The 15,136-nt window shown below is 40.6% G+C and overlaps 1 protein-coding gene across 7 annotated transcripts in view; it reads left to right on the forward strand.

Moving 5' to 3' along the window:
• Positions 1 to 15,136, forward strand: part of Reps1 (RALBP1 associated Eps domain containing 1) — a 71,077-nt gene that overhangs the window by 53,508 nt on the left and 2,433 nt on the right. For 4 of the 7 annotated variants that reach the window (XM_021174745.3, XM_021174747.3, XM_085842664.1 and 1 more), the window contains 7 exons: positions 6,502 to 6,589; positions 7,634 to 7,735; positions 9,561 to 9,630; positions 10,819 to 10,937; positions 12,094 to 12,158; positions 13,165 to 13,350; positions 14,544 to 14,639. In XM_021174745.3, coding sequence (XP_021030404.1) covers positions 6,502 to 6,589; positions 7,634 to 7,735; positions 9,561 to 9,630; positions 10,819 to 10,937; positions 12,094 to 12,158; positions 13,165 to 13,350; positions 14,544 to 14,639 — 726 coding nt within the window. Of the gene's footprint in view, positions 1 to 6,501; positions 6,590 to 7,633; positions 7,736 to 9,557; positions 9,631 to 10,818; positions 10,938 to 12,093; positions 12,159 to 13,164; positions 13,351 to 14,543; positions 14,640 to 15,136 lie in introns of all 7 variants that reach the window. The other 3 variants (XM_021174744.3, XM_021174746.3, XM_029482468.2) reach the window with 1 other exon arrangement.

Here is a 15,136-nt window from a genome sequence, read left to right on the forward strand (position 1 = left end):
ATACATCATGTAACATGTACTCTGTATGTAAATATTTATGCAGTGTCATTTTCAAATATTTCCAATAGCATAACTTTTGTTTAATTAGTGTGTTAAGTTTAGCACAACAAAACCAAGCTGATTTGTAGTTACACATTAGTTTTGTAAAGCATGTCTTGTGTCTGTGATTTCCTGTGTCACTTTAAAAAAAAAATGCTACAAAGTTCGTATCCTGATTTAAAAAGTTAATTCTGTTCCTATCGAGTCACACCCCACCTGTCCCTCAAATGCTTGAACACGTTTAAACTGTAGGTAGAGGTCGCTCTCAGGGTTCATTCCTTTCCTTGGTCTTTCTCTCTTTCGGACACATGCTAATACACATACTGTGTGAAAACAACAACAACAACAAAAGGAAGCAGGAAGGAAGAAGAGTTTAACAGGTTTTCACATGATCAGAGTAGAAAAGTGCAGAGAAAGTGACACATGGCATCCATGCCTCTGCCCCACACCGGTGGCCCAGTGTTGGGGTTTAAGTTGAGAGCCACACAAGCCAAACACCGAGCTCCATCCTCAGTGCAGACACATTCTCTGTAGCTGTCTCTGATCGCGGCCAGCCAGCGCTTGCTATTCTTTGGGGAAGTGGCATTAAATACTGCCCTGGCGGCAAATTAAGGAGACCTCGCTGTGCTTTACAGGACGGCTTTATAGCTGCTCAAACATAATGTGTGGGTATTCAAAATGTAAACCTGTATTGTTCCCAAGGCCGCTTAATACTGGATTACCCCTGCATCTCCTTCTTTTCTTACTAGGTTCAAGGCTCTTGTCTTTGTTTTTAATCTCTGAAAATTTAAGAGAAATAAGAAAATACTGAAATTTTTGCTACTTGTTAGCCACATTTCTGGTCTCTTGGGACATGACACGTTCTGTAATCAAGTTTACCTTTAAGTTTCCTTTAGCTTTAAGCTTTGGTTTTGGTTTTTGGTTTTTGGTTGTTGTCTTTTTTTTTTTTTTTAAACTCCCTTGTTATTAACATAGTTTAACTCATGAAAATGTTTTATGAATTAGCAATAATAAAAAGCTTGATTTTTTTTTCTAACCCTTAAAAGACAGAAAATAATTATTGATAGTATTAACACTCTTCCAGACAAGGCAAGAACATTATTTGGGGAAATTTTTGTTTAGTTATTTGTTGCTTTTGGTTTTATTTTGAGACAGAGTCTTGTTTAGCTCAAGCTAAACTTAACCCCTATGCATGCATGACTAGTAGGAAATGTAGAAAAAATACTTGATGTTCTTATCGTATCTTAGAAATAAAGTCCAGATTTATAAGTGCCAACACTAGTGCTAAAAATGATATAGCTCAGCAGGGCCTGATGACACATGCCTTTAATTCTAGCCCTTTAGTGCTTGAGACCAGTGATCCTAGGCTACAGAGAGAGATTCTGCCTCAATGAATTAGGGAAAGGCCCTCAAACTTGTTATATAGCTCAGTACTTTCCATTACTATCTAGAGTGTGGCATGAAATTTTGAGGAAATAAGAGATGTTCATTAAGATTTTAAACTTGAATTTAGACTTCTGAATTTGGTCAAATGTAGGTGATGCTATTTAGAGTCTTGAGACTCTACTTTCAATTAATTGTGCGCCCTTATATTGTCATCTTACACCTCATTTAATACCCAAGTATTGCCTGTCGATAGACCACAGCTGTAACTACAATCTTAGATTAAACGTCTTTGTGAGACTTGAATAAACCAGGGCTGCAATTAAGTGAATCTGGGCATCATGGAGGGGGAAAACAAAGAAGAGTGCACTACTGTCCTGGGGTAAATTTAACATTGTTATGGTTGGGAATCTTTAATGGAGTGGTTTTAAAAACAAAAATGTCCATCGTTATCTGCTAAGTAAGTGTCTGTGGCCAGCCAGGCTCCACACTGACCTGTGGCACAGTGCAGCAGCTCAGAGGCATGTTGGCATGGTGCCGATTGGCCTGTCATCTCTAGTGAAACTGAAGCTCTGGCGAGCTCGTTTCCACAAACTTGTCTTTTCTTAAACAATTATCCAATAATCAGTAACTTGTAGTAGAATAAGCTTCCGCTAGGGTGAATGTCACCAGCACACCAAGGAGATGCTAGGCTGATGACTGACTAACTAGTACCATGCATGAGTCTGTATACTGATGTATACCTGTTCTTGATGCTAGAGAACTGGGTGGTTCAGCGTATTAAAATAGTTTGATCACCTGTTAGAGCCAGGCAACTCACCTGATTTGGTGGTATCACCTCTTTGATAATCTATAGAAATAAAAGATGCCAGAAGCAAGATTTCAACCTTAAATAAACCAGTTTAATATTGTTGGTTGATGATCATAATGCTAGTCGTGAGATAATTATCAAAGTTGATAACTGGGTAAACTATAGGCAAAGAAGGGATTGGCTAGCTTAGCCCAAGGTGCTTGGGGAAGTTATGCTCAAAAGAAGGTATGTTATTTGTATGATGAATTATTTTTAAGCTCAAGGACCCTTTTATTAGCATTTAAAAGGAAAATGGCAGAGCAAGCAAACTATAACTCAGTGGTACTCAACTTTTCTAGTGTTGTTACCCTTTAATGCAATTCTTCATGTTGTTCTGACCCCCCCAACCATAACATTATTGTCATTGCTACTTCATAACTATATTTTTGCTACTGATATGAATTGTAAATAACTGTGCCTTAGACAACCCCTGTGAAAGGGTCGTTTGACCCTTCCTTGTAGCTGTCAGGAAGAGGGAGGTGGGAAAAGAAAGAGGAAAGCCATGTCTTAAAGTTAGGGTCTAGAAAGGTGGCAGGTTCTACAGTGGAGACTGGCAAGCATGGCAGAAGAGGTGTAGACTTCAGAGAGAAGTGGGAAGTTTCCACCTATCTGGCACATCCAGGCTTGGCCAGTAACTGAGAGAAAAAAAAATTACAGAGCCGGGCGTGGTGGCGCACACCTTTTTAATCCCAGCACTTGGGAGGCAGAGGCAGGCGGATTTCTGAGTTCGAGGCCAGCCTGGTCTACAAAGAGAGTTCCAGAACAGCCAGGGCTACACAGAGAAACCCTGTCTCGAAAAAAAAAAAAAAAAAAACAAAAAAAAAAAAAACAAAACAAAAAAAAATTACAGGAAAAGAAAAAGTTAAACGTCTGAAAGGTAAGCAGGCTGCATGCCAGAGGCTCTGTAAGTCCCCTGTATATCCTGATGTAAAGTGGGAGTTTCTTCCTTCCAAGCAGAGACTATCATGAGCAGAGTAAGTTCTGCATAGTGATAGCATATGGTACACATATGGGGGGAGGGGGAGGCTGAGAACTAAAGAATGACGTAGAACCCAAATGGAGACCTCTTAGTAGGCTAGATTAAGATCAGCTTCACTTGGTTGTCAGCTAGAAGCTAGCACTGCGTGCCAGGATGACATAGGCAAGGAGAGGCAATTGTGGAAGATGACTCAGCTAACAGTGTTAAGAGGTGATAGGTCAAAGAGACAATGAGCTCTTAGCAGTAGAATGGCGAGTAGGCCGGGGTAGATTAGGTAGAAAGGAGCAATCAGATGGAGGGCAAGTAGCAAATACAGAGATGAGCTGAATTATGACAGTGTGAAGTTCTGAATTATATTAATTAGGTGCCCAAACACATGATAGAGACACTCAATTGGAGGTGGCTTTTGCGTGATTTGAATAGGTAGAAGAAACTGGACAGAGCCTGCCTGCTATTGGTTTTTTATGATGGTGTGATAATATTTTGTGGGCTTTATATGTTTTGTTTTGGGGACAATAGATGAGAGCAGAAAGAAAATATGACCTTTTATAGACATTCATATTACTTCATTTGCATATTAAAAGGAAAGGTTTCCTATTTAGCGGCACAAATCACTGACATAGTGAGTAATGTGTTAGTCAGAGGTTAAACCTGGCCATCTGTGTCGGGCTCATCAGAGTTTTGTTGTCTCCTGTGGGCATTATTAAGGGCCTTTGTAAAGGCCTCGGTTGCCAGTAGTTGTGCGAGTACACTGTGTTATTGAAAGCTGACTTGGTATTGGTATAGACTTAGTATACCTTTTGGGAAATTAAGGCTTAAATTGTGTTAATACATTGTATTGTATGTAAGAAAAAATATGTAGTGAAACAATTAAAGATTAATAAACATTACTGGGCACAGTAGCTCACACCTTTAATCCTGGTACTTGGGAGTTCAAGACCACCCTGATCTACATAGAAAATCCTAACCAATCAGAACTACATGGAGAGACTGTGTTTGTTTTTATTTTGTTTTGGGTTTTTTTGTTTGTTTGTTTTAAAGGTAATAAATGATTTATCATTTGAAAGATATATTTAATGTTTTAGCTAATAACTTATGGATATATGAAGGGAGCTAGAGAGAAGGCTCAGTAGTAAAGAGACCATTCTGCTCTTGGAAAGGACCAGAATTTGGTTCCTAGCATCCTTGTTAGGCAACTCTAGGGCATCTGATGCCTCTGGCCTCAGTGGGTCCCTGTACACAGGTACTGTACCCACACAATCTGCTGTGAGACAGCTGACAGAGAGCGCTCGTTGGGCTTACAGTTTTAGGGGTTACAGTCCACAATGGTGTGGGACAAAGGCACGGCAATCAGTATTCAAACATTTGAGCCTATGGGTCCATTCCCATTCAAGCCACCATCATACACAATTAAATATAAAAGTCTTTAAACATGAAACAAAAAATATAAAAATAAAGTTCAAAATGGAAAATCACTTTAGAAAATAAACAACCCATTTTAGCAATTGATAAATTAATGATTAGAATTATATAGTTAAAAGTTTCATCCAATGAGTGTATTGAAAAACTCTGTATTCAAGACAGCAATCTATACAGAAGGTGCACATTTACAGCCTTGGAGAAAGTATCACATGTAAGCGTCCACACTGGGAACAGGGGAAGATGTATTTTGTAAAAGTACCACAAGCACAAAATCTATTTTAATAGTTAAGTAGACGAAATTAAACTTAATTTATCAAACATAAGATACAAAGAATCCCAAGTGTATTAATCATGAATTGGAAAAATTATATAAAGTGTATGTTTAAAAGCTGCATCATTTAGAAACAAAGCAGTATAAAAGATACATATACACAGAGACAAAAGAGAAGTACAAACATGGTCAAACCATCAGAGTCCAACTCACTACAGTGAGAAGCCACCAACACCAACCAACATAACAACAATAAAAATTGTGACAATATGAAGAAATGAAACAAGCCACATTTTATAATCATAAAGATGACAGTGTCTTAAATTACTATTTTAAGTGTTTTTTGAAAATATAAGAGAAATCAAAACTTTGATCTATGTGTAACACGGATGTTTTAACTGTAATTTAAACAGGGACAGGGAAATGGATCAGGTTTATTGGTTATCTACAAGAATCCTGGTTAGATTCTCATTGGAATTGCAATAGGAAATTATTCTAAATGGCTTTGTCCATATAATAGCTATGACAAATTTGTTATAAATTGTTTAAGTTTAGAACTGATGAGAGTAAGCCAACAGTGGCTGTCAAATAAAAGGCACATGGTAGTGTGTAATTGTTCACTCAGTGAACACCAGAGCAGTGTCCTTTGTAAACTGAAGGTCCCTGTCCCACACTACACTTAATGGCATTACTAGATCCCTGTGTATGGAGCTTAGGTGCCCACGAGCTGACTCCGTCTTCATAGGAGCCATGCTCTCCTCCCCAGGCCTTTCCCAGACTCTGAAGCCATGGTTCTGGCTGCTCTGCAGAGGGACCCGGCTGAGAGAGGTGCTTCTCCTTCTGCCTCTCCTGGCTCTGGGGTGCTTCTCTGCCTTGCCTTTGCTCTCCTTTCTTCTCAGACTGCTTTACTCCTGACATGGCTTAGGAAGCACAGACATGCCTGATGTATTGTAGTAATAAAGTACTGGCTGTTAGTTTGGGGTCTTTCTTGCATCTCTAGTGTGTGTATTCCTTTCTACATAGGAAGCAGTTACTGTACTTGCGGCCAGCATACAGAGGGAAGGAATCACTCCTTGGAGGTTCAACTTCTCTCATAAATGATTTTTTTGGGGGGTAGGGGGGTTGTATTGCAATAGAACAGACTTCTAGTTATTTTCGTTTTATAGGTTAATTTTTTTTCTTGAGCAGTTTAATAAAAACAATTTTCAGTCTATCGCTTAGCTTTTTGGTTTTCATAAATATTTTAATTTTCCTCAAAGCTTAACATTTATATAATCTTATCACATCACTGTAATTTGTTTTCAAATACTGTTTTGAACTGTGTTTTTAATAAGAGGATTTCATGAATTTCTTTAATCATTCAACTTCAAATTACTTTATGAAATCAAATTATTCATCATGTAAACTTGATTTTCTTAAATTGAGCTGTTATTTTTAAAGATTTTACCTTTGCATTACTGTGAATGAGAAGGATGTGTGCAGGAGCTTTCGGTGTTGTGAGTCCCCAGAATGCCACAGTTCCTAATGCCAATGCCACCTTTACTTATTTGTCTCTAGGATACCGCTATTGTGCACCCAGTCCCCATCCGCATGACTCCAAGCAAAATCCACATGCAGGAAATGGAGCTGAAGAGAACAAGCAGCGGTAAGGACTGCCCCGGCTGCCCTGCCCTGGCTGCTCTGGCTTAGCTCGCGGCCAGCATGCAGAGGGAAGGAATGACTCCCTGGAGGTTCAACTTCTCTCATAAATGATTTGGGAGGGGTGGGGGGTGTTTATTTGTGGGGCAGTGTCTCATTTCATAGCCCTCTCTGGCCTGGAACTCACTTCATAGAACAGGCTGTCCCTGAATTTACAGAGATCCACCTGCCTCTGTCTCCAGAGTTCTGGAAGTAAAAATATATATACTAATATATATATACTCCACCACAGCTGACTAGCAATTGTTTAGTTTTTTTTTTTTTACCTCATTCTTCTCTACAATTGTGTGTACCTGCAGGCCTATATTTAAACAATATTGTATTTTTAAAAAGGAAATTGTTTCATATAAATCTTTAAAATAGGAGTGTTTCTGGGAAATTTTCACAAAATAAATTGAAGGTCATTTGAAAATGAGACACTCCTGGTATCCTGGAGTCTGTTTGGGTTTTGTTTAAATGTATGTTATTTTACATGTATGAGTACTTTCCCTTATGTGAATATGTATGCACCACTTGTGTGTCTAGTGTCTGAGGAGGCCGTGGCATGCTTTGTAACTTAAGTTACAGGTGGTCATATGCAGCCACGTGGGCTCTTGCTGGGTGACCCAGGCCGGCCTCCAGTCCTCCTGCCCCAACCTCCCGTGTGCAGCGCCATTCCCAGCTTAGTTAAGGCTTCTCAGAGGCAAATGTACTGTCTTTATAAGACGGCAGTGCCATCATTTATAGCTCTGACTTAGGATGGTTGGTTCCCTGTGTTATGGGGTAGCCGTAACCAGGTGAAAGGACAGGCAGTAAATGATCTTATTGTGGGGTATGACAAAATTTCCCATAAACAGGTTTATATTCAGTTTTATTTAAAATCATTTAAAAGTACCATCTTATATGACACTTTTGTAGTATCTAAATGAGATCTAACTGTAATTCAATCTTCTATGGATTTTCTCAATGAAATGTCTGTCTCTTGTATTGTAACCTCTTAATTCTCTATTAGATCATACTAACCCCACCAGCCCACTACTTGTGAAACCATCTGACCTGTCAGAAGAAAATAAAATCAACTCATCCGTAAAATTTCCTTCTGGAAATACCGTAGGTAAGTGAAAGATAGCATTATGTCTCTCATTTGAGTTTATGAAATAAATTTAAAGTCTAGGGAATTGAAATCTGTATCTACTTTGTACAGTGTTCCCTGTGTAAAATAGGGGACAATAACTCTTCAAAACCTTCTGCACTGTCTGAGGTGAATACTCCTGTCATTGTCACCTTCTTCAAGGCAGGCTACCTGTTTGACTTCAGTGTGTGTTCCATTGGCTCTTCCCCGATCTTTCTTTGTTTCTCACAAAACATTGGGATGTTCCTTCAGACAGCCATGGTAATTGGATTCTATGTGCCAGGTTCCAACCTAGGGGGTGGGGACTTAGCAGTAAACAAAACAGAACAAGTCTTCATCGGTACTGAGTTTATAAGGGTTTAGATTGCGGTCAGAAGGGATAACTTATGTGAAAGGAAAGCTAATTTCATGAATAGAACTTGAAAGCTGGAAAAGAGAGTGCGAGTACCATTTTAAATGAGAACAAACAAGGCCTTGTTAGATAACATTTGTCTTAAAAATTGAAGGAGCTGAGTGACAGCTCTATGACTTATAGGAAAGATGACTAAATGGCAGGCAACAGCCAGTGTGTGGCCCTTAGGCAGGAAGCTTGTGTCTGCAGACAGCAGGCACTGACCTGGAATAGAGTCGGAGTTGATAAGCAAGGTAGGAAGTGAGAGAACAGTAGAGGGGCTTTGGGAACATTTTCACTCCTACTGAACGGTGTGAAAAGTCATTAGAGAGTTTTCCATGGAGGAGAGACAGAAGACATTCTTAAAATACTCACCCTTCTGTTCTAATTCCAGGCCAAAAGTAGGCAAGCGCTGAAATAGGGGGGTATAGTAATCCAATCATAAGAAGCTGGGGGCTTGGACTAGCGTGGGAGTGGTCCAGGTGGTGTGAACTGTCCAGGCTTGGGACTATGCTTTGCAACCTCAGTAGGAAGACACTGGTCACTAGAGGGTTTGCTTCCCTGTGGAGCATAGCATAGCAGAAAAGAGTCGAGACCTCAGCAGCCAAGGGAGAGCGGGAGGGCTACAGTAGCAAAGAAAGTTCCTTTAATATGGGCCCAGTGCCACCATGTCCAGATAAAACAAGCTTTGTTTTCTTAACTGTTTCTTATTTTCTATCTGAAAGTAGCTGTTTTCTACTACAAAGCAATTTATACCTACTATAAAAATAAGAAAGTGATTATTCACATTCTCAATGTTCCTGGTTAACCATTTTATTGTCTGCTTTAAATTACATTTTGAGAGTTTATAATACAGTCAGCAACAGTATCTCAAAATCCAAAATAAGAACTAGTTCAGAGTCCAAGCTTGTTAAGTATCAAACCGGCATCACACCTGAGGCTTTGACAGATTGCACCACAAAGGCCCACTGCAAACTGGCTGTGCACACGGTCATAGTAGATATGGAATGAGTATATGTTTGCACTTGGCTCTGTTCTCTGGGCATCTCATGTTTATGTAAATACTTTAAGTCTGTAGTGGCAGGGGAGGGCAGAAGCATTTTATATAAGAGATATTCAACCTATAGTTACATTTTTCTATGAAAAGAAACTGCAATATATGTATGATTTTTGTGATTTATTTTGAAATATTTGTTTCATTTTATTTAGATTGTAACTTATTCTCTCTACTATATAGCTATGCATGACATATGTGACTTTTACACTTGGTAACACTGGAATGAACTGTTAGCCTATTCTGCAGTCTTTGAGTGTCTCCAATTTTGAAGCAGCGAAACAATCTATAACATTTGGGGTACAGAGAGTAAAATGCAAAGAAATGAGTACTACTAACTAGAAGGTTTCTTTTACCAGCAGATGGGTACAGTAGCTCAGACTCTTTCCCCTCTGACCCAGAGCAGATTGGGAGCAGTGTAACTCGTCAAAGGTCAGTATTTATACCAAGAAAGCTGTTGACATCTCCTCACATGCTTTAATATTTAGTTACTTAGAACCAAGCACAAATTATTTGCTCTCTGAAAGCTATTAAATAACTATTAGTTTATGTAAAAGACAAATATTTTGGTTTGACTTGTTAAAAAATAAAAAGAAACCAACCCTATTGTTCATGTTGTTTTGTTTTTATGTGTTTCATGAAGGGTTTAAAAAGAATTGATAGCTTCTTGGAAATAGTCGTTAATGCAATCCTATGTCAGTAGAACAGTGAGAATGTAGGTGATAGGCATGTGATGCTGTGGCAAGTACCACGAAAACGGTGTTTTAAACACCCAGAAGCATGGCCGCTCACCCTGCCGCTTTAGACCCAGAAACAGTACATGGGATAAACAAGGGATGAATGGCAGAGGCTTGTCTGTGTGGGCCTCACCCTCCACTCAGATGTACAGGAAAGAAGCACTGTTCTTTTCTCACATTTTACATGTAGTGAAAGTCCTCTTGCAGCATGCCTGTTGGAGAGAGAGAAAGGGAGGGAGCACGGGGGAGGGGGGACCACCCCTCCCAGATTTCCAAGGAACTTAGAAAGTCAGAAGACAATACTTGTTTGCTGTCGTTGATCCGTGGGGTTCTGTGTCTCTTGGATTTCTGATTGTTTTGGAATTTGTTCCTTTTACCCCTGTATGTGAAGATCTGTTTGCCAGAGTTAGGGAAAGCTTTTCAAAATAGAAGACTCCCTAGGGCATAGTGACCTGCAAAGTGGGCAGCTCTGGTGACAGTGCATGCACATCTCATGGTGTAAGCAGAGTCTGTCCTGCTTACTATGGTCTAGCTGTTGAAGAGTAACCCACTAGGGGCTTTCTCCTCACAACAGCTTCTCAGCCCCGGGCGCTTCCCATTGAGTGGGAAGCATCACAGATTTGTGGTGAAGTCATGTGGACAGAAACTTCCAGTGTTTTACAGGCTGATTTATGACTTTATATAAGGGCACTTGGCACATTACGTAGCCGTTTGTTTCAGATACAGCATAGATAGTGTGCTGCTTTTAGTGTTGATTCTTCATAGGTGCTGCTTGAAAAGTGCCATCCTAATAAGGTCCTTGGCTATTCAGTCAAGTGTGAATGCTTGAAAAGGATCGTGTTCCAGCATTAATATAACCAGTTGTGACTGGTGAATTTTGCAGGTCTCATTCAGGAACGTCACCTGATAACACTGCGCCACCACCTCCCCCTCCCAGGCCACAGCCTTCTCATTCTAGATCATCATCCTTAGATATGAATCGGACCTTTGCAGTTACCACAGGTAGGGAGGGGCCAGGGAATCATAATATACAGTAATTGTAATAATAGACATTGTTTTAAAGTTAATCCCAAGATACATTTTTTTTGTTTACATTTAAGAAAAAAATGTGGATTTGACACATCAAATGATCCCAGTGTTCAGGAAGCAGATCTCTGATTTTTAAGGACAGCTTGGTCTACATAGCCTGTTCCTGGACAGCCAGTGCTACACAGAAAATGTGTCTTGAAAAAACAAAGACATCAAATTTTAAAAAGATTTTTTAGTGGGGAGAATTTTGTTTTCCCAACTATAAGGTGTATCTGTATACAATTAATAAAGATGGACACATACGAGATAACTACAGGAAAAGTTAAAAGATGTGGTTGCGTCAGTGCTGTGGGGGACTGATAAGATGGGGAAAGAACCTTGACTCCAAGATATTAGTATTTATACATCTGGCAGCATTGCAGTCACAGTGACTGAAGTGGAAGAGCTAAGGCAGAGACGGTGTTTTATTCAGTATGGTTAAAGGCCGTAATAGTAATCAACAGACAGCTGTACCCCTTGAGCCAAGAAAAATGCAAGTATTGAAAATTGTTCACGAAGAGATGGTAGCGTTAAGTTAAAGGAAGAATGTGAAGACTTTCATGTGGTAGCTAAAGAACACTCGGAAAGATGGAGGAGGAAACCAAGAGCAGGTTACTGTGAAGGAAACAGGCAGGAGCTTGTCAGCAGTTCTTCATGTGGTGGAGGTGACAAGAGAAATGAGATAGGAGCCGAGGCCATGAAATCTGAGCACTAGGTCACGTGTAGCACTTTCAGTGTGGGTTTTGTTTGAACGCAGTCTCATATCGCCCCATCTGGCCTCAAACTCACTGTGTAGTCAAAGTTGACTCTGAACTAACTTTTCATCCCAGTGCCTTACCCCTCAACGTACAGACTTACAGGTGCAAGACACCATGTCACAGGGCTCAAATCCAGAGCCTCAAGCATGCAAGGCAGCTGCTCAGCCACTGACCTATAGCCTCAGCCCCATTTAGAGCATTTTACAAGATAGTCACTACCCTTGAGAAGTTATCGTGTGCTCTTAGAAATGTTGTATCATGTGGTCATTTACCTGTTTGTACTACAGTAAAATAAGTATGTGATCACTAACGAGATTTCTACGTTCACACAGGACAACAACAGGCTGGAGCTGTTGCCCATCCTCCTGCAGTGCCTCCAAGACCTCAGCCCTCACAGGTGATGTCCCAGTGTTCTTGTTTGAAGTGGCAGTTATCGTAGTGCTCAGGATGAGTTTGGCCTTAGACACTTAGATCTGTTTATGATCATCTCCAGGGTCAGCACTTTAGTCAGTATATTCTTGGAAGGTACAGATTCCAGTAACAGTTTGGGTTACTAAGAAAGAAATGATGCTGTCTTAAAGGGTGCAGCAGAACAGTGGGTTAGGAGATGAAGGTATCTGATGATGTCCTGGGTCCATCTCTGACTCAGATAGAAGCTTCTCTCCCTGGACCTGTACTTCCCTGCTAGGTCACAACTGAAACACTGCGGTAGACATATTGATGGAGTACAGCCTTGCTGGTTAGTAAAGTAAAATTGCATAGTGAGGAGAAGCAAGTGAAGCGGCTGAGTCGGACCCAGAAGCTAGAGGAAGTTGCTGCAGGAAAGGCATTCCAGAGAAAGAGAATGGCATCCCCAGAGGCCTGGGTACACAGTATATCTACATAGCAGCCTGGCAGCTTACTGAAAGAAAGCCAAGTTCAATAGACATTGATAAGCTATGTACAGATATATCTGAGGTATTTGCTGTCCTGTGCTACCCTAGGAAGAAGCCACACTGTGGCACTGTCTAATGCTAATGTTTGTTTCCTTTTTCTTTTCCTTTTTTTTTAAATCTTTTTCTCTCTTCTCTTCTTTCTTTCTCTCTTTCTTTTCTTTCTTTCTTTCTTTCTCTTTCTTTCTTTTCTTTCTTTCTTTCTTTCTTTTCTTTCTTTCTTTCTTTTTTCTTTCTTTTCTTTTCTTTTTTCTTTCTTTCTCTTTCTTTCTTTCTTTCTTTCTTTCCCTCCCTTCCTTCCTTTCTTTCTTTCTTTCTTTCTTTCTTTCTTTCTTTCTTTCTTTTTCTTTCTTTCTTTCTTTCTTTCTTTCTTTCTTTCTTTCTTTCTTGTTTTTCGAGACAGGGTTTCTCTGTATAGCCCTGGCTGTCCTGGAACTAATGTTTGTCTCTGTGTTCTAAATCATTGGACAGGCACCCGGTCCTTCTGTCCATCGCCCAGTGGATGCGGATGGTCTAATAACTCACACTAGTACCTCACCTCAGCAGATACCAGAACAACCAAATTTTGCAGATTTCAGCCAATTTGAAGTATTTGCTGCATCAAATGTCTCCGAAGAACAAGACAGTGAAGCTGAGAAACATCCTGAGGTCTTGCCAGTGAGTTTTCTAGAGTTGAGCTGATTTATGACTCCTCCCATATGTAGTTAAGACTCTTGAAAATGCAGATTAAAGCCAGGCGGTGGTGGCGCAGGCCTTTAATCCCAGCACTTGGAAGGCAGAGGCAGGTGGATTTCTGAGTTCAAGGCCAGCCTGTTCTACAAAGAGAGTTCCAGGACAGCCAGGGTATACAGAGAAACCCTGTCTCGAAAAACCAGGGGGGAAAAAAAAGCAGATTAAATTAGCAGGGGCAACAGCAAGTAAAGCACCTGCTGCTGCCTCTCTTGGGGATGTGTCTCCTAGGCCCGTGCTTCTCAGCCAGGCTACTGACCACTAACATCTGATAGTTGCAGTACCATATTTAGTAAGATTCGGATGTTAGGGCCAGGGGTAGGTGTGATGTGAAACACACAACGGGTCCTAGTTAATGCTGCTCTGGGAAGTTAAGGCTAAGCCTCTGCTTGTAGATATTGAGGACTCCCATAGGATAAGAGGCTATGCTTACAAAAGCTACACACTTCAGCAACACACACACACACAAAACAATACCATGCTAACACATAACCTTCATAGACTGTTCTAGTAAACTGTAGATTTAGTGGTCAGCAATCTAATGACATTGTCTGAATCTCTGATTTAAATCATTGAAAATATATATGTGTGTAGTTGAAAAGAAAGAAGTAATATTGACATCTTTATTCTGATGGCTTCAGCTGTTGCACCTCTAACAGATGCAATAACACATGTTAGTAGTTTGACTAGCATAACCTAAAGATTTCATGGGTCTGGCCCGCGGGGAAGCTCTGATTGGCACTCCCGAAGGTCCCCTGGCCTCGCCTCTTAGGGGAGTGAACTGTACCTAGGAAGGCGGAGGTGGACTTGGGGAAAGAGGTGACTATACCTAGGGACTTTCATTCCTGTGCTTGGCTAGATGTATCACGTCCCCGTCACAGCCTTATAGCAAGCAGCTGCAGAGTCAGCCCCGCGGCTGCCTCTCCTCTCTTCCCACTCTCAGATCTTGTTTACCAACTTCAGTGCTAGAGAAAGTCATCTGCCAAGGTGCTCTCAGTGTTTCTCATCCTCACCTCAGATTTCCTGTCAGAAGGACCAGCTCCTAGCATCTTACTTTGTTCCATGTTCTGTGCTTACCTGCATGTAATCATATAGTAATGAGATACTACATTCATCCCTAGGCTGAGAAAGCTTCTGACCCCTCAAGCTCTCTTCGGGCTGCCCAAGCGGACAGTAAAGCTGAAGAAAAGACAGCTACTAATGTTCCTGCCAATGTGGTATGAAACATCTTCTTAAAATGTGGACAGTTTTCTATAAGGGACTTGTGAAATTAGGAGCTGGAGAGATGGCTCAGTGGTTAAGAGCACTGACTGCTCTTACAGAGGGCCTGAGTTCAATTCCCAGCAACCACATGGTGGCTCACAACCATCTGTAATGGAATCTGATGCCCTCTTCTGGTGTGTCTGAAGACAGCGACAGTGTACTCATATACATAAAATAAATAAATAATTCTTAAAAATAAAAATAAAGATGGCTAAGCCAGGCGTGCAATCCAGCACCAGGAAGGCTGGAGCACGAGGGTCACCAGCTCCGCCTGGGCTACACGGTGATAGCATCTGCTACTGTTTTTCCTTTACTGTTGAAACAGATACATAAGTTGTTTTTAAATAAGCTGAGTAACTTCCTTTTTAAATAGCAAGTGTAAAGCAATTTGTGTTGACAAATGCTAATTAGGATGGATCTCACCAGGAATGCGCACTTCTCTTGTCTTTTA

The sequence above is a fragment of the Mus caroli genome, unplaced genomic scaffold, assembly GCF_978045245.1.
Source record: "Mus caroli unplaced genomic scaffold, Mus_caroli_1 scaffold_9, whole genome shotgun sequence".
Classification (NCBI taxonomy): domain Eukaryota; kingdom Metazoa; phylum Chordata; class Mammalia; order Rodentia; family Muridae; genus Mus; species Mus caroli.